This window comes from Zosterops lateralis (assembly GCF_965231275.1).
Source record: "Zosterops lateralis genome assembly, chromosome: Z".
Classification (NCBI taxonomy): domain Eukaryota; kingdom Metazoa; phylum Chordata; class Aves; order Passeriformes; family Zosteropidae; genus Zosterops; species Zosterops lateralis.
Genome location: NC_139800.1, coordinates 17,501,766 through 17,522,024, shown reverse-complemented (window position 1 = coordinate 17,522,024; position 20,259 = coordinate 17,501,766). Strand labels below are relative to the sequence as shown.

Genomic DNA, 20,259 nt, shown 5'->3' with positions numbered 1-20,259 from the left:
ATAATCTATTTCAAGTTCTGTTGTTTTTTTGCACATCCCTGATAGCACTAACTTTTGCCAAAGTGCATGAAAGGGTTTAATGCCCTAACTGCCCTTTCTGCTGATGCACCTGGGAATGTAAAATCTGACTCTGCTTTTTGACCCTTGGTGATCTCAGCAGGATGACAGTTTCATTGATGGTGAATGTATGCATGTGTGGCCTACTTTAGATTTAGCTTAGAAGGACCACATATTTTCCTTTGGATACACAGTTCAAAGAGATTTCTCTCTTTTCATGTCTCCAGATTACATTATTGTAGTGCACTGTCACTCCACCTGAGTGGAGTAAGTGACAACAGGATGTGACATGTCACAGTCATCCTCACAGATGCAACTGTGCCCTTAACACTCTGCTCCAGAGATGACCATAGTTGTCTGGTTCAGGATAAGTTTTTCAAGCTGAACTTACACCTCCAAATATGTTTCATACTTTAAACACAGGCACTGCCTCCTTTTCTCTTAAAATACTGCAGCAGCTGAGATAAAATATCTATCCTAACAGTCTCCAAATTTTGATAGAAAAAGAACTACAATCTATAATTAAGTTCCTTTAGACCATGCATGATTTTCTACCTCTTCCATCAGGGACTGAATATGTTGGCATGCAAAACATGTTCACTTATTCTGTAGTCTAATTAATATTTCAATCTGTAACAGAAGAAAAAGCATTTAACTGCCATTATCAGTGGTAGATTTATGAGAACTACAAAACCTGACAACAGCAAATAAAGCAGATATTAGTGGGAATCTGCCTCTAGTATATACTTTAAAAATATCTCTCAGTGTATTAGATTTCTAATTAGAGAAGTAATATTTTCACTTGCCTGAGATCAAGTGGTGGAGGAGGAAAGTCTGAAGAATCTATGTCATCATAAACATCGTCTCCATAATCTGAAACAATAGTGTTTAAAATAATGAAACATTATTTTGTGAAAATTGAGAATTGGATACATTGTGTGACAAAGTATGGTATTTTACCTAAATTGATAAGAAATTATGCAAGTACTGTAGACATTTACTGTCTATGGTAACTCTGGGTTCTGTTTTGCACAACCTGTGCAACATCATTTAACCTTTTCAGATTAAGATTCTTTATTTATAATAACAGATATGCATTGAAATGCTAATCTTCTAAAGCTGTAGCAAGTTTTAGCCCATGAGATAGCCTTTACTTTTCATTTTAATTAATCAAATTCCCATTGTATTGCACTAGAGTACATTTGTTGAGTTTGATTTTAGTGCACATGGAATAACTTCTATAGCTCCCATGTCAATGCAACATTGTTTAGAAGTGGATATGAATCATGAGTATGTTGGTTTGAGGCCATCTTGCAACGCCAAAGCAGTGAAGAGAATTCTTAGCCCAAGAATTTTTCAATCACATTCAGCAGATTTGTAGAGGGGTAGCAATTGTTCATCAAACCAATGGCTAGAAAAATCAGCAGGATACAGAAGGTTTAGAACTCAGTTCTAAACCCAGGACTCAAACCTCAGAACTCAGTTGAAGCAGACTCAAAAATTCTAAGAACTTGCTTTTTATTCTGCAACTCAGCTGATGCTTATATTCTTTTAGAGAGACACTGCAAGTGATAAAAATAGAAAAAATAATTTCTGTTTACTTTTGAGGTCTTTCACTGAGTGCTTCTTTCCAAGTGTATCTGTTCATATTTAATGCAAAATAAAATGGACTAGTGTAATTCTCAGGTAGAAAAATCACATTAAATACATGAAATTGTTTACCAGGGAGCTTGCAATGTATATGTATCTCCTTGTCTGCAGATGGATCAGTCACAGTATTTGAAATTTGTTCAGTGGAATTGGGTAAGCAATAGGAATTCCTGTTTCCTTCCTTGGATGTATTTTTGTTACTAGCACAATACAGAGCAATGTATACAGAAAAAGAATCAAGAATCAATATAGAGACTGAAAAAGAGGCTATTAATTACCTTTTCCAGACTGCCTTGTTGAAGAAGAGATGCTGGAGGGAAAAAAAAAGTTCATTAAATATTTATATCACATTAATAGCCTTTTTTGTAACCTAAATAATTTAAAAAACTTGCAGCACAAGGGCTCCAAGTAATCTTCAGACATTTTGAAGTGTCACTGACACCAGCAGTACTTAGGTATCAAATATATTTTTGTCACTGAATTAAAGTAAACTGGTTCAGAACCAGTTTGACTGAAGAATGTGGCAAAAACATCACTTGCTGATTTATTCTCTTGGTAAGATGGAGAGAAGACAATCTTTCCATTTTTCTGTTTGGCATATTACTCCTAAAATTTTGATTAACAGGTCTAGATTTACCAGTTTATCTCAGCTACCTTGTACTGGTGAGAAAAGTAAATTTTAACTGAGTATGCAGCAAATTTACATGATCAGTGACACAAAGGTGATAGATTATTCTGGTGCTTTTCACCAAAAAAAGAATTCAGCATATTTTGATTGCCAGACTTTTGCAACAAATACAGCTTGTTAAGAGAATAATTATGCAGGTGAAAAGAAAGCTCAGTGTTTTTGCAGAAAAGTATCATCCTGAGCTGCAATTTGATGCATGATTCATTAGGCTGCTGTGAAGATATGTTAGTAGCATGTGATTGATGCTTTATTAGAATTAGTTAATGTGCATTTTGATTTCCTGGCAGATTCTTACAACAAATTTTCATTTTCTTCTGCCTCATTGACTTTGGTTGTTTTTTCTCGTACACTTTTCTTTTTGTCATCTTTGACCTTTAGCCTCTTCAAGATTCCCCAGGGCCAGATACCATTCTTATCTTCATCCTGCGATACAGACCTTTGGAGTATGCATGTGATTATCACAATGTAAAATTTAATGTTCTTCTTAAAAGGCCCAGTTAAATTCTCCATTGATGCACATAATTATAATTAATTCCCACAGTGAAGTTTCTTACCCAAATGCTAACATGCTAAACAAGAAATATGTATGTTAGGCCACTTGTAGCTACCAAGATGTATCATAGATGTAGTATAGATATCAATCTAGTGGCTTACTGTTTTTATGTTACTCAGCAACCTAGAATTTTAGTTTGTTATTTTAATTTCAGACCTATTCTGTCTAGTTAGAGATTGGGAGATTTTAGTGATTGCAAACTGCTTTTGCTGACATATCAAAAATACAGAACAAAACTTCTTCAAAAGACTGAAGAGTCCTTTTCTCTAGCTTCACATACCCATTTTGATTTATATCTGCTTACTGATCATCCTAATACCTGCTAATTGTTATGCTTGATTCAAAATCACTAAAAACTGAAAACATTCTGTCAAAGAAGCAAATTATTTAAAATATATAAAAAACATACCTAGCATCTTCATCTTCAATTTCATCATAAATATCTTGATCAGGAGGAGGAGATTGGACCATGCCTTTAAAAGATCAAATAGTGAATTAATGCAATTATATTTCATGCTGCTGACTAAGGTATTCATTATAGGCTTCTTTACTGTATCAGATGTGCATGCAGTTTATGCAAAATCCTTGCAAAATTCTTTCTGTAAACCAGCCAGACCCTTTATTAAAACAGAATTTTAGACTTATCCCAGTTTAGAATGCCATCCACAGCATTTAAATGTGGCACTGCCAATCACAAGAGCACAGATACTGAAAACAAATGCCTCTACACTGTAGTCAATGAAATTCTAAATGGCTGATTTTGACCCAGACTTTACGATAACTTCTAAGTTTTCATGTGTGATGCAAGTGATGATTGAACATGCTGGAGTAACACTCTAATCATCTCAAGGTGACATCTTGTTTTCATCCAAAGAAATCAGAGACAAGAGCAATATAAACTCTCCATTTTCATCTCAGTTTTGACCTTTGTGCCTCACCTCCTTCAGGGCAAGGTTAGCTTCTTTTGCATGTCCAATTCTAGGCACTGGTCAGACTAGGCACTGAAATCTGTACTCAGCTGGCAGAAGCTCCATTCAGTACTGCCAAGGAATGCTTCTGCCATGACCAATATCTAAACTTGAAGCTGGGAAGATGAGCTGTGCTCTTGGGATTAACAGAGAATGCTACATAAATATATATGCTAACAAAGGGGAACCTGGGTTTGAATGTGTCAGCTTGACAGCATGAAGCTGCTGCAGTTGGGCGTCCAGTGGGCTGCTGTAACTGAAGTTCCTCTTAACTATGTCAGCAAAATGAAGCCTGAATTGATCCTAGTGCTACAGTAGTGCTAGTGATACAGTAGTGCTGGCTGCTTCAGAAAAACCTCTTGTTCATGTTGATATTTTTCCCAGTTACATCTGTGCTGATTTGTGGGATGACTTGCCTTCACACACAAGTAAAAAGTTAAAATTTGGTCATCTGGCATGCTGGTGATTCACATTATCTGAACATAAAGGTTCTGTCTCACTCAAGTTCCCATAGGTGGTGGAGAAGTTAAGTTGGCCGCTACCCTTCCTTGTTTCTTGCCTGTTAGCTAACATTTAACTTGCTTACAGATAATTACTGCATTATGTGGAAGCTGGAGAAGTCACACTGTGAGAGTAAGAAACCCACAGAAATAGCTCCCCCCTACACATGTAAGTAGAACTTACTTCCATCTCCACCATGGTCACCACTTTGACTGGAAAAGCAAACAAAAGACATTTTAGAGAAAAGTAGTCATCCATAAGAAAAAGAAAAGACCATGATCACCCACATTTCCTCAATTATTAATTCTAAACATTTTGGCCAAAAATATTTAAAATGCATTTTATATTCCTGTTGATATCTTTAAATTAAAGTATGAAATATAATTTTGGATCATAGGATAATTAGTGTTGGAGGGGATCTCAGGAGATCATGTAGTCAGACTTGATGGGAATAAAAATATAATCTGACTGAGCACTGGAGAGTAGATCCAGGCCCTTTAGATTCATTTCTTATGAGGCGATCTTATTGAAATGAAATGGTAAACAAGTTAATTTATTGCTCACCTAGCTTTCAGTGGGTGTAAGTATATGTTTCTAATCATATAGAAAGATTCTGTGTTAGCCCAATGGTCTAACAATAGTTGAAAAAAGCCTGAGAAGTTCATAGTAGCTGAGATTATTTCCAGGTCAAAGCCTTAGCTAAAATTATATATCAAAACAAGATGTTTGTTACAAACTCTTGTGCCGAAAAGTACTGAAATAAAATACCCCTAGTCATTTATTAATTTTGGAATATTAGCAATACTACTGATAATGAGATAATACTATTTGGTCAAGAGCTTTTTTTTTTTTTTGGAATGACATTCATACAGTGGTTTCAAAACATGTTGGTATATGTCAGATATGTCAGACCTTCCAACAATTCATGCTCGTGAACTGAACAGACTGCTATTAATCACTAGAGAAGATAAAAATGTCAAAATACAGTTTAAAGGATTTAATGAATCTGAGCCAATTATTCATCCTTCAAAGTTCCTTGGAATACACTATTATTTTAGTATGCAACAGTGTAAGTGAAAGTGCAACTGTTTGTTTTTGAACTCAATACATTTTCTAAATTCTTTGCATTGAGATGACTAATTGTAATGCTTGCCCTACTGAAAAGAATTGGCTGAAAATACCTCTGCAATGAAGTAACTAATGCTGAGATTACCTGAAACCTAGAACAACTAACATTACTCTCATGCCAAGGTCATGACACTATGAGACTAATGTGCAGTGAGGAAAACTGATACTGAGCAACCTGGAAAAATATCAGACACAAAATTATATTGGTTGCATGAAAAATGCCAGCCTGAAGGCAGACTTTTCCACATGCTGCAGCCAGCCAGCTGCAGTCCTTTTATTCAGTCCTTTTATTCCAGGCAGGCCTCTAAGCTAAGGAGCCTCATGGGAAGCAGCAAAAGCTGTGTAATGGCTGAGTGCTTCAAGACGGTTGTCCTACATATTGAAGTCCTTTACACCCATATGCAGATCTCTTATCTGAATCCCAGGCTCTCTTTCTGCACATGAGGACATTTAATGGAGAATGGTTTGTTGAATCAAATGTAAGAAGCAAACTTTCCTGTGAGGTCTGGTAACATAAGTACCACTGTCATGCTAGGTTATGTGATAGCTTTGGCTCTTGTGACAAGACTACTAGGGTGTTTGACTGCCAGCAAGTCTATCTGCTGCTGGACATGTCAGTTCTCCAGCTGCAGATCTATTTAACATGAAAAAGACATATTGAAGTAGAAAATCTGCAATACAGCACTGCACTGCAAATGCAGACTGTGCCATAGAGGAGAAGCTTCTGATGAAGTAAAAAAAGTATAGCTCATACCCATCTTATGGAATTTGAGAGGCCTTGCATTCAGAGTTAAATACATAAGCCATACTCTTTTCTAAAGGCTTACCCTAGAAGAATTCCAGAAGTCTCTTCTTGTTGAAATGAAAGACATAGTGAAACTTAAAGACTCATGCTAAGGCTCATGAGAGCAATGAGGGTGATCAGGAGTTCCCTGGTGCAGTGAGTTTCCATTGCTTTTATAATCTTTTGTTCTTGCATCTTAGAAAAGGGAGCATATGACTCCAAAAGACAGAGCAAGTAAAGAGAGAGAGAGAGGGACGAAAATTGGACTTCCTGCAGATGATTCATAATCCTGTATGGCTTGTACTGTTTCTCCTTTGGATTTCAATGAAATAGCTCCTCTTCCAATACTATGGATTTCTCCTAAATATAAGTGCTTACAGATGCTGGATTTCAGAATTCATGTAAACTCCTCTGACCACATCAATCTGAATAGCTACATATAATAGTTACACATTTCTTCTATAAAGTTTTGTGATGAGAGTTGGGTTTGTTGTTGTAAAACTTCCCCTGTTTAGGCTGATGCAGGTGAATCACTTGCTTATTTTCATGCATTTCTTATACATACCTGCTAGTAGTGTCCTGATCTCCAACATCATCATATGTTTCTTGGTCACTCTCTGTATGTTTCACAGCAGCTCTGGTAGATGATTTTTGCTTTCTTTTTAAAGAATCATAATCAATCTCCACCATGGTTGTTTTAATGTACCCATCTAAATAAATGAAACCATGCAGTTTAAGGGTCATGATAAAGGGATGACTTTAACAAGAGGTATTGAATCCTAATTTATATTATTTCTTTGCTATCTGTAACAATAATAGGTGTCTTTAACCTCATGCTATATTTAGCTACAAGTTGTCTGTTTTGTCCTTATTCCTGGGTAGTGTAAGTTTAAATCTTGTCTGTTAGTTTTGTCTTTTTAATAAATAATTCACTCTATAATAGACTGAATCAGCCATTATTAAAGAACTTGGAAATGAAGAGTGGGCTTTGGGGTGCTGGCCACCTCAATAAAGCTACTACCTGCTGCCAGAGGCCTCGGCAAAAGGCAGGGACTTACCTAAACCCCCACATCCATTTCTAACAGTGCTGCATGCCTGTGGCATATTTTAGGGCAGCCCATGACATAAAGTTCTTGCCAGGTCATTAGGAGGATCATGTGCATTGATTTTTCTTCAGGTTGGCAGACACACTGTAGCTGCATTGACCAGAGCAGTTTACCTGAGATGAGGAACTCTGTCTCTCCTGAGGATAATTTTAGACAGGTATACTGCCTGTACAGAAAAGCGCACAAATGGATTTCTCCAAGGTGAAAAATGCTCATGCATTTCTTTGAAAATGAATGCAGTTTTTAGTGTGTTTCCTCTCAAATGTAAGACATTGATCTTTCCTTACTTAAATGATAAGAACTGATTTTCCTCTTCTATTTGGTCTTCTTCACAGACCTGGCCTGTGAACATGGAAGGCTGAAGCATTGGTATAACAAATTAGTCTGTATTATTGAAACATTTCAATGAGAAATCTTGTACAGCTTCAAGTTTTGCTGACACAAAGAATTAATTCATGACAAGTAAATTAATTAATGGACTGCACATGCACTAGAAAATACTAGAAAATTCTCCCAGCCCTCACCAAGGTTTGGTTTTCTGTGTACAAAATGATCCATGTAATTGACTTATTTTCACAACTTTAAAGTATCACAGAAAATCTTTTCTTGGAACTTGCCTCTTGAGATCATCTTGGCCAATCCCTCTAAACAAACATGATCCTCCATTAGAGCAAGTTGGCCAGGACTGTGTCCTGTCAGGTTTTGAAGATCTCCACAGATGAAAACTCCACCACCTCTCTGAGCAACCTTATCCCTTGCTTGGTCACCCTCACAGTAAAAAAATGTGTTTTCTGCTGTTTGAATAGAATATGTTTCAGTGTGTGCCTGTTGCCTCTTGTACTGTCACTGGGTAACTGGAAAGAGCCTGGCTCCATTTTCTTTACATCCTCCCACCAGGTGTTTATGAACAATTATAAGATATCCCTTAGTTTTCCTTTCAGCAGGCTGAACAGTCCCAGCTCTCTCAGATTCTCTTTGTAGGAGACACACTCAGTTCCTTACTATCTGTATATATCTATCACTAAAAACGGCTCAGCTAGTATCATCTACAGTTTTGTAGAACTCTATTCTACATGTCTGAACTGTCTTAATAATTTTATTATCATTTTAGCCCCCCTAAAGATCAATTAAATACTTTTAATAATTTTGATCGATTTTATGGATCAACCTTTTATAACCCAGGAGCCAGATCATCAACTTCTTTATACTCAAAGATCCATTGATGGTATGTATTTATACAATAGGAGAAACATCTTGGATTTCAGAGAAAATAAAATCTAGGAGTCAGTGAAGAACTTTCCATAGGAATAGGAACAAGAAAAACACTTAAAACAGGCCCTTATATTCTCTAATTCTGTTTTAAGACCACCCATGTTATGTTTATTGCAAAGACATGAAAAAATGAGATACTTGTTGCCTGCAAAGAGCTGAGTTCTGATGCTATTTGAAGGCTGCTGGCAGGGAATAAACCCTCAGTATATCAGTGAAGGTCCCAGCATACTGTGCCTAACTTATTCCTATAGGTGCCTATAGGTGTTACATTGTGTTGTGCAATAACCCCCTGCTATGAACCATGCCTCATATGCCAGCTGAGGACAGAAGGGTGAGTTGGGCTAATTATTTACTTTGGTGGCCAGTGACTCAGCCATCGTAGGGCTACTCCTTGGTGTAATGCTCACATGTTTGCTGTCATGCAGTGAAAACATCCAGGAGCACACTGAAGAAACAGAACTTACAGCATCCTTTTATCCTGCCGAGCCACTTTCCTTCTGGGTTGTCTGTGAGGCGAATGATTTCAATATTATCTCCCTGTTTGAAAGTCAGTTCGCCCTTCCGTCCCTTGTGGTCAGTGCAAGCTCGTGCCTGATGAAGGACTTCAATGGGTGCTGTTAACTGAAGGAGAAACAGAAGATATCACAGATGTGGAAAAATGGAGTTCTTTCCCTGACATTCAGGAAAAAAGAAAAAAAAATAATAATGGTTATTTGTTTCATTGACATTTAAAATAGTGTGGACGAATAAACAGAAAGGCTCCTTCCCCTCCCAATTATACAGTTTAAATTAAAAATCAGAGATTAAAAGGGAGGAGAATGGCATGGCAATGGAGCAATTGAAGAACCGATTGGCAAAACCACAGAAACACTAAGATTAAAATCAAAAAACTAGCTTATGACATCTTTTATGAGTTCACAGAACAGATGTATTTCATTCCAATAGTTGTCTCCATTTATTTCCAGCAAAATTATTCATAAAATCATAGAATCTTTTAGGTTGGAAAAGACCTGTAAGATCATTGAGCTCTACAATTATCCTAACACTGCCAAGTTCAACTAAACCATGTCCCTAAGCACCACATCTACACATGTTTTAAATACCTTCACAGAAAGTGATTTTACTACTTCACTGGGAACCTCTTCCAATTCTTTACAACCCTTTCCATGAAGAAATTTTTCCTAATATCTAAACTAAACATCCCCTGTAACAACTTGAGGCCATTTCCTCTTTTTCTATCCTTTGTTACTTGAGAGAAGAGACTGATGCCCACCTGGTTACAGCTTCCTGTCAGGCAGTGTGATAATGTCCTCCTTGAACCACATTTTCTCCAGACTAAATACTCCCAGGTCCCTCAGCTTCTCCTCACAGGACTTGTGCTCCAGAGCCTTCCCCAGCTCCATTGTCGTTTTTTTGATTCACTCTAGCCCCTCAGTGTCTTTATTGGAGTGAGGGGCCCAAAACTGGACATGGGATTTGAGGTGTGGCCTCATCAGTGCCAAGTACAGGGGGACAATCAGACAATCCCTGATCCTGCTGGCCACACTATTCCTGACACAAGTAACATGAGTAAATATTTATTAACATTAATACTAATGAGTCTGCCACATAATGCTTTGTGTTTACAATTCTACTCTATAAATGATCTTGCAAGTACTCACATGAGATAATCACACTGTTTACTGATGTTCAGGATTCACTTTGTGAGGTCTTTACATTATGTTATGAAGAAGCCATTTTGGGATTTGTGACTCTAAGATATGTATTTCAGAGGCATATTGCTCTTGCCAATACAGACTAACTCAGGATTATGTATCCTGTATAAGTGGCCAACAAATGGGAAAGAAAATGTGCCCTAAAATATATTTGTTTAAGAATAATAAAATACCTTAATGGCTGCAGGAGCACAGCCTATAAGCTAAAAGCTTTCTGTGCCCTAATGCCTACAATTCTTGTGAGTGGTCTAAAAAATAGACTTGGTGCCTAATGAACACCAGCTAACTTACTGTTACTAACTATGTGTACCTTTAATATGAAACACACATAGTGTGCTTCTTAACTCATGTCAGGCTCTCCACAGCATACCAAGGCCATGATGAGAACCACTATGGCTTTATGTGTACCGAGCATAATAGGAAGAAAAACAAAGCTGCCCACTGTATAAAGTGACACTGAAAGTAGCAGAATGCAGAATTGTGAATGGGCATTGGTTAAGAAAAACTGACTGGCAGACTTGTGAACTGTGAGAGCATGCTGACCACCAGCCACGCAAAAATTACTTTAAACAGAAAGAACTGTCTCATCATTTAACTCCAGAGGTTGACTGTAGCTCTCCTATACAAGACTTATTTTCCTCCTCCTCATTTAGGCTGGAATTTACTATAAGTCTCTTTCTATCAAGGCAAGGGAAATGTGTTGCAGTACAATTTTGAAATTTTTAAAAGGCTACAAAATACTTTTGTATTTGATTGCAGTGAAGCAAATAACACTATGGGTATGGGATTCAATTCCCACTTTTATTAAGGGTGTTTGATGCTATTCTAATGAAAGAAATTATTAGAAATAGAATGAGAAAACCAGATTGTTTTAAGGTTTTCTTACATGGAAAAAAGGTTAGAAAGTAATTTGATGAAAACTGTATAAACACACAGTCTTTGCCATCCATGAGTGCAGAGCTTGCATTCAAACATATGCCAAACAAAAAAAGGTAGCTTAAACCCTTATTCAGAATTTATGCAGGTGTTTGAACTACCTACCATAACAAATAGTTTTGTAGCCAGGTGAAAAGTATATTTTGAACTTGACAATACTAAATAATGCTTCTTGCATACCTTTGTTCACATTACCAAATAAAAAGCTTACTTTGAACTTTTTCCTCAGTTCCTGCTCTTTCTTTTCTTTTTCCTTTTGTTCTTTCTTCTCTTGTTCCATTCTTCTCTTATCTTCTTTCAGCCACTTCTCTTTTGGCCTTGGTGATCTGAAAGTGCATTGCCAGGACAGAATGTGTGAAGCAAATCTTCCTTAGAGCTACTTTACCCAAGGCTGACATAAAACTGCAGGTGATGAAAAAAGACTTCTCCAAGTGAAATCAAAGCTACAGATTCTAAACCATAATGCAACTGCAATAGATAGAGTAAGCAGCCCTTTATTACATATGTAAGTTAAAGTTTCTGTTCTCATGAGGACAACACATCAGAAAGGGTTGTCTGGCTCTACATGTGTGTGTCCAAATGTCTCTGAGCTAATTTTGTTGAGTATGCTTGTGAACTGGCAGCAGTTTAGGTGTTGTACTTGATGCAGCTGTTAAATATTTACTCAGGCCACCAGTAGTTGATGCAGGCTGACCTGAAGCCTGAGCTGCCACTGTACTGTGTTTTTAAACCTGACTGCAATCTATTCCAGCAGTCTACACAAATGAGTCAATCTTCTGCACTCATTTCTTCACACCAGGTTACACTGCCTGCTCTGCCTCATGTACTGAAAGTTACTGGGCTCTGGGAACTTGGGATGGAACTAGGACTACATCTCCAGCTCTGCCATTTGGCTGGAAGATCTATGTTTTAGAAACCCTGTGGAACTGATTACTGATTGAGTGAGACTCTCTTTCGTTTTTTTTTTTTTTTTTTTTAACTTTTTAACTTTTGCTAAACAGATAGGCTCAAATTGCTTAAAAAAAGTCTGAAGTAAGGATCAGTTGGGTGATAAATCAAAGAGAATTTGACAATAAATTTTTGCTGAAAATTGTTATACATCTGAAATACTCTACATCAATTGTTTATTCAGAGGGAATTAGAGTTTTTCTTTGGCTATTGTAATACAATAAATCCCATAGATTTAGACATTACTGGGGCAGGATAAACATGAAAGGAAAGATTTAAATGGAAGAAGAAGAAGCAGAGCTTGTATTCTGTCTCTGTAGCTATACTAGTTGACTCAGGCAAGGAAAATTGTCAATCCAGCCTCTCATAGGAGTTCTAAGACATTTATCTAAAAAGCAATAAAACAAACCACAACAAAAGATCTCTCTGGGATCATAATACCTTAGGGTCGAGCTTATTTTTCCTCCTAGGCTGTAATTGCAACCAGTGGTTCAGACATACTTCTTAGATCAGAAATCAGAATCCTGTTACCTTGATCACAAATACATTATTTAATTGCAGGAGTTTTGTCGTGCCAGGGCATGGCAAGTCTAACTGGGAAAGAACTTGTGAACAGCCAAACTTTCTCTAGGTGAAATGAGTGAAGACAGTAATCCTTGGCAGGGACTGCAGTGGAATGACAGTTTTGTGCCAGACAAAATACACTTATTAGAAAAGATAGTTTAGATAGATAGAAAAGACACAATAGGTTATAGAGTTTAGAATTACTACCTGATGTCATTAATGTCTTCATACATCTCTCCATCACTTTCTTGACCCTATAAAAAATAATCTATTTTCAGCGATCTAAGTACAATTGGAAAGTCAAGAAGAAACTTGATCTGCTATAAAAGCTTTATAAAAACTTTATAAAAAACATTTATAGCAAAACGCAAGTACCTTTAGTCTTCCCAAAATAAGTTACTCCATTACTCAAATGCACTATTCTTTTATTTCTGCTATTTATTTCACAATGTCACACCTATAAAAACTCGGATTGTTAAATCATATGAGCACATTGCTTAATTCAAAGTGGATATTTTAATTGCAAAGTTTGTCTTGTGAAGTCCTTATTATTGCTGATGATTGCACTGCCATGATGAAGGTGTCAGAGTTAGCCCTATTTAAACTGGAATGCTAAGGATCTAAATGGGATTCAGATTACGATCCAAGAGATTGTCTTAGTCCTTCTATAGCCAGGTGCTTAAACACAGGGATAAAAATCTGTGATTAACTAAAATACTCTATTACTAGAATGGAACGGGGCCATTATTTCTATTATTTCTGGAAAATTCCAGTAAAATGAAATGTCAGTGGTAATAAATAGAAGGTGTAGTTTTGCATTTTTTTTTAATCAGTTTTTGGTGTCTAGCTAGCTTTGATAATTTTTTCCAGTTTATTCTGCTTCCCTGGTTTTATTTCTATCCTTCACAACAAATAATTGCTTCTACAACTTACTGTGAATACACTGGATTAAATCTGCAAGTAATTGTCTAATGTGTTGATGAAGTTTTACTAAATTTGTAAGTTTTTTGCTAAAAAGGGATAGGTTTATGTTGGCGGATGGTACTTACCTTCTGTGTATTTCCATGACCTACGGGAACAAAAAAATAAAACCAGGATATTTATTTTTTTCTTTCTCAGGAAAACAATTCATTCTAGCATTAACTACTTAAAACTGCCTTTAACATCAGTGATGTTAACTAGAGATATATGCAGGCTCCTGTTTTTTGATGAAGGTATGAATGCAAAATTCATTTTTTCTAGGTTTCTTTTGTAGAACACTGTAAACTAAAAATATCTACAAAACAGCATACTTCACTATGCATTTTAAAAGTGGAAAATTTAATTTAATGACACTGGTGAATTTACCTATGCTATTTGTTTACAAAATCACTATTTATATGAAAAAGTAATTGTCAAAACCTAATGAATCCAAACAGACCTCAACGATTCAAAAGAACTTGCTTGCATTAACCCAACAGCTGAATAAGTAGGCCAAAGGCTCTTTTCCTAATCTAGCCTCTGCCCAGGGCAGTAGGAGAAGATATTCTGTGAATCTCCTGGTTCTTCCTCACTCTGCAGCCAGGTAGGTAAGAAAAGCTCTGTTTCAGCTGCACAGCCTGCAGTGCTGTGAGTCGTGGATGGCTGGCACACTAAATGACGCACAGTGTGCCTGGCACAGACCAAGTGCCACCAAGGAGGGATCAGAAGGCAGATTGAAATTCTTTGTATCACAATCTGCTTTTCTGCTGCTCCTGGTACAGCTCACTGCTGTGTTCACTCAGAACACAAAGTGACAGTAAAAGCACAGTTAACCAATCTCTTTTTTTATTTTAATCAAGTATAAAACAGTGTCTCCTTCACCATACCAAACAATGTCAGCTCTGAAAGAGCAATATTCATTTTGGTTCAGGTTTGAAAATCTGATAATTTAAGGTCCCATCTTATTTCTAACCAAACAAAAACAAAAAGAAACAAAAAAAGAAGGGAAAAAAAAAAAGAAGGCAGGGAGGGGAAAGAAAGAAAGAAATTTAAAGCAATTTCTGAGAGTCCGTCACATTAATCACAGAACAGTAGACCCTTTAGTGTGATGAGACAACCATCTTCACCCATAAAGCTGCAGAATCAGTATAATTAGTTACACAAATCACTCTTGAATACAATAAAATTTTGTTTATCTTACAAATAGAACATGCTTACGACTTCTCACAGTAGCCATGAATTAAAATGTATCAAATGTACCCATCTTACCTTGTGAAACAAATTCAACGTCATCATAACTTTCTTCATTGTCCAGGTTTCTGTAAGTTTGAAAAGGTAGACATGTGAAACCTATGAATACGGTTTTATGATTACATTTTATTGACCATTTTTCTGGTGCTTTTTATTATCTATGTTATAGAAAAGCTGAATGGTCTATTGAGCCCTATATCCCACTTAAGTACACACGAGATTTTCTAAATTGTTATCTCTGACTGTGACTCAGTATTTCAGGTGGGGCCACCTTGATTGTGAGTAAAAAAATATCAAAGTAAGTCAAAGGCACTTAGATACCATAAAGATGAGCATGGTATGAAAAATATCATAGGCAGATGTTCTGACTGAATGGAAAGAATCTGTTGGGCTTTTTAACCATTTTTGCAGGTGCAGGCTTCTTACATAGTTCAAAAGTACAATGTCAGACTTTTGCACAATGCTAAATATAGCTCTGAGACTCTGACTTGTTGGGCTTAAAGTCTAAACGAGTAATAAGAAAAAAAATGGTGTAAAGGCTAGGCAAGGTAAAATGTCACCAGTGCTAATTAGTTTAAATTTAGATTTAAAATGTTGCCCAAATGAGAGAAACAAAAAATTGAATTGAGAATATAACTAATAATATCAGGACTTTTAACTTTATAAGGCCTTGTAACAGCAGAGAGGAAATAAGGGCTGACAGCCATTAAAGAAGTGTAATCATAAAAGGACCTGAAAGCAGAATGGGATGTTCTGTAATTGGCTTGATGGGGAAGCATGGAGACAGGTGAAAGCAAAGGTGGCAGCACCCAAGCACAAATTTTCAGCAGAGGGGAGACTTTACAGGGCACACAGGAATGGGAAAGCGGACGGAGCATCTAGAGGTACATTTCACAGGTGTCTGATGTCAAACTTGGCTCTCATGCATTGGTAAAGAGAAGGATACTCATGGCTGCTGCAGGTACTGTGGCTGCGAGGCAGGACTGATGCTGTCACACAGTGCTAATCTGGACACACCTCACTCATTCTCCCTGCCTGCTGTTTGATGCTTTTTGCACTACCTGCTGGCCAGAGAGCAGCTCATTATTCAGGCTCAGCTTCACTCTGGCCAGTTTTGATGCTGGCCTCAAGTACTTATAACTCTGTCAGCAGAGGTTCCAGTTTTGTAGGCAGCTTTTCAAAGAAGGATAAAGAAAGGAGCCCCATATCAACAGACACTTCTCAGGGTTATCACACAAGGCCACAACACGGCCTCGGTGCAGTTTCCCAATCAATGCTGAGCTTAGTTCCTCCACCTTGCAAAGCTGCTTCCTGGGGTATATCTGCTTCTTGGCTCATAGACCTGACCCTCCTCACCCTCTTTGCCCAGAAAAATTTAGGGAAAACCTTCAGCTATTTAGGCAACTGATTTTCTATCACTGTTTAAAGTCTTTGGATTGTTCTGGAATAAAAAAACAGTCTGTTCTCAAACCCACACTCTCACCAACAAAGGCAAAACCAACTGTTATAGACAAGACAATTCAGGGAAATAACCAAATAGGTGGAGGGTTCAAACTAATAAAAGCTAATTGTAAACAGGCCAAGTACAAGCCAGGATAAGGAAAGTAGTGTGAGACACTTTTCTCTCAGGAAACTGGAACTCAGGCAGCCTTTGCCTGCTGCTGCAGGAGCAAAGCGATGGGCAGAGAAAGGGGAGAAAATAAAGACCTTGTGGCTTATGTTCACTCACATTGTTTCAGAGATGGGCTTAATGTTTCTGGGAGGCAGACTGGGAGCTGCTGGCACCTGCAGGGATGGGTGAGAGGCTGGTGGAAGAGGTGGCAACTGCACAGTAGAGTGTGATGGTGGTACTGGTGGAGCAAGTGCTGCAGAGGAAGGTGCTTTCCGTTTCAAATCTTCATTTTCAGGATCTGAAATAAAGCAGAACAGACTGTGTTTATCAAGCAAACATCTGAGAGAGGAACTTTGCTCTGTTTGATGAAGTTTTGGGTAAGATATCAGTACTACACACTCCCCAGAGAAAGTATATTTTGTTGAAGCTGCTCTTAGATATTTGTGTTGCATTATCTTATCAGAGTGAGAAGTAGAGACAAGAGAACGAGACTCTGCAATCAAGAATGCTCTATCTGTAGGAGGCCTTGAAAATGTCTTTGCCAAGGCATGAACAACACAAAAAACCAGCACAGTTCATCCAATATATTAAGAACTGTGTTTTAAAACTAAATTTTAATTTACTTCCACAATTTTCTTTAAAAGACCAGCTGCAGAATTTCATATGAGCACTGATGTAGTCTTGCTGAGCTTTTCTTGCTCAAAGAAAGAATTTTAAGGGAAGGGATGAGAGAAAATGTATAAAATACACTTAGGCATTTATAAAGAATGGTAAAGGTCTCTGAACATTTTCAAATCCATTTTTAATGTAAGTTGCAAAAGTCTGGACTTAATTTTCTAGCAAGCTCAGAATAGAAACTTTCAGTCTGTGAAGCTGCACAGAAGCTACACCCTCAACAGTCAGGTGTAACCTTAAAAACCAATGGTGCTGTGCACCAGGCACAGAAGTCACAATTACACGAGTGAGCTGGGTGTGTGTGTGCTGCACTGAATTCATGCTCCCTGCATCAGCCACAACCAAACCGTAGCAACCATTGCTCTGAGGGTTGATTTTGAAAGAAATTATTCTACACAAGCAAATTAAGTCAGAGTTTGGATGCCATGATGTTTTTGAAGTATGATTGGGTTTTTTTAAGTATCATTAGTGCATTAAAATCTACCCAAAAAGAATTGCCTCCAGTTGTATGAAGACAAATCAAGGAAAACTCAAGGAAAAGGAAAACAGAGGGAAAAAGCAAATGCAGAGTTCCGTTAAAATCAATTACAGCTGAGAAGAAACCCTTTGTCTTCTGGAGATGTTATTTGAGTTCACACCTGTGAGAGATTAAAATCTTGTCAAGTAAAGGAAATGTTAACCACACGGAGAAAAAGTGGCTCAAAACACAGAACAATGACAAATATTTTTTGAAGCTTAATGTAAAGACTGAAAATTGCAAGAAGGTATTGGAAGAGCTTTTTTAGCTTATTGAGTGTCTGGAATTCTGTCCTTGTGATAGACAGGAGAAGGGGAATTGATAACTTTAGGATGGACCTTTCCATATCTCACATAGAAATCAAAGGGAAACTATCAAGCCTTGACAGTTTTTCTATTTACTACAACACAACTCAAAAATTTATGGCTAAATATTTCTTCATGGATGCTTGGACCAACTTGTCAACATACATATGAATAATGATGCATTTTAAACCTGTTAAGTTCCTCCATTACTTAAACATCAAAATACTGGTAGTTCCAACACAGATGATTACACAGGTGAATTATTTTGTGGTTTCTGCATTAAGGAATGCACATCTTACAAAAGAATTACAATTTAAGATATGCTAAGATTAAATTTGTACCACTTATCTTTTAAACACTTTATTCAAAAATATAGCCCAAAAGTCAAGTGAAATAATCTTTTCTCTTAGCTCTGAGGAGGCTACAGCAGGGTCAACATATGCTAGCTGGAGAGTACCCAAAGGAAAATAGTGAGAATGAGGTTTAGAACACATGAATTTCTGAATATATTGAACAAATGGCGGCTGTTTAGGGAAATATGGTAAGATTGGGGTAGAACAAAATTGATACCTAAGTCTCTGGTAGTGAAGAAGGAGATAATTTATTTTCCCCCCTTATTTTCCATAGTGAAGAGGCAATATGTAACATGTTTAAAGGCCAGCAACATTTCTTAGGAGGCACTTTCTAACAGTGAAAGCAGAATTTTCATGCCTTGAGGTCCATGTTGAAGAAGTAGGATAAATTTATAGCATGAATAAGTTCTAGTACAATTGTTCTTACCCTATACATTGAGATGGACATCAACATAGTGACAAACAACTTCTTTATAGCCCTTCCAATTCAATGCTAACATCCTTTAATTGCTGTCCTGTGTATTACATCAAATTTGAAATATTTGCTGCTATATTGAGATCAATGGCTAGAGATATACTAAAATAATATTTTGGCTAAAATATGTCTTTCAGTTGTTTGAGGGGTGTTTACAAGAGAAAGAATATTACAGAGTTTTTGTAGTGGTACGTGTTTGTTTAAGTTTGCTTGCTATTAAAATCTGCATTTTACTGTTTTCTAAGTTCCTCAGGCTTCAGGTTCTATTGCTTTTTATTATTATTATTATTATTTTTTTTTTTTTTTTTTTTTTTTTTTACCTTTGCACACAGGGTCAAAAAAGCCTTTTTATCACCACTGTTTTGTACTCAAAAGGTATTGACACCACTGGAATTAATACATAATTCAGATTTCTTTTCAGTGACTTTAAAGACTCAACTTTTAAAATCTCTATTAAGAGTGGGGTGTTTTGTTTGTTTGTTTTTCCCCATGTAGCAATTAATTCACAGATATTTCTGTTATCTCTCCAACCTTTCCAACACTAGAAAATCTGGCACTGGAATTCTACAGAGCAAGCACTTGTCTGCTACATGATGAAAATTGCAAGTCATTCTTCATCTGGCTGTATCTCAGCTGATTGCATCCAAAGGGTTTCAGTATTTTCTTCAATTGTCATCTCTCCTCCTGTTTTGGAAGTGCAGTCTCCTGACTATTAAACTAATGCCTATGAGCAAAAAGCTTTTATTCAAAAACTTTGTAACTATATAAAAATTCTTTAAGGGTAAAACTCCCAAGAATTTAGAGTTACAAGCTGATAACCCCTATGCATTATGTTCCTTATCATAGTCCTCACACAATTGTACAGTTGCTTACAACTTGATTTTTTCCCTCGGATCATTATACGACCTTGTTTTACAGGTATGGTTTACATTTCTTCATTATACATGTACAATTGCATTTGAATTTAAGCAAATTTTGCTTAAATTAGCCAAGCCTACATTACACATGATTGCGCTCTTGTTGTATCTGATTACTTGCAGACTGTGTCTTAGCATTTAATTCTTCTCAGTCTTTATTCATCCACAGACTACAAGTTATAATTTCTCATTCCCCTAAAACTTTTTATAAAGATGAGTACCACTGACCATGTATCTCCAGGTGAATTCTAAATTCTAATCAAAGAAAGCAACTGGAAAGAAGTATGTTTTTTGCTTGCTTGGTTGGGGTTTTTTTTTGTTGTT

The 20,259-nt window shown here is 36.8% G+C and overlaps 1 protein-coding gene across 1 annotated transcript in view; it reads right to left on the bottom strand.

Annotated features, from left to right (window-relative positions):
• The window catches only part of FYB1 (FYN binding protein 1), a 44,293-nt gene that overhangs the window by 7,341 nt on the left and 16,693 nt on the right, over positions 1–20,259 (bottom strand). Inside the window, 13 exon segments of the mRNA XM_083884173.1 lie at positions 860–868; positions 870–930; positions 1,986–2,017; positions 2,691–2,831; positions 3,358–3,421; positions 4,601–4,629; positions 6,895–7,039; positions 9,172–9,328; positions 11,570–11,684; positions 13,078–13,124; positions 13,920–13,939; positions 15,100–15,149; positions 16,811–16,991. Coding sequence (XP_083740299.1) covers positions 860–868; positions 870–930; positions 1,986–2,017; positions 2,691–2,831; positions 3,358–3,421; positions 4,601–4,629; positions 6,895–7,039; positions 9,172–9,328; positions 11,570–11,684; positions 13,078–13,124; positions 13,920–13,939; positions 15,100–15,149; positions 16,811–16,991 — 1,051 coding nt within the window.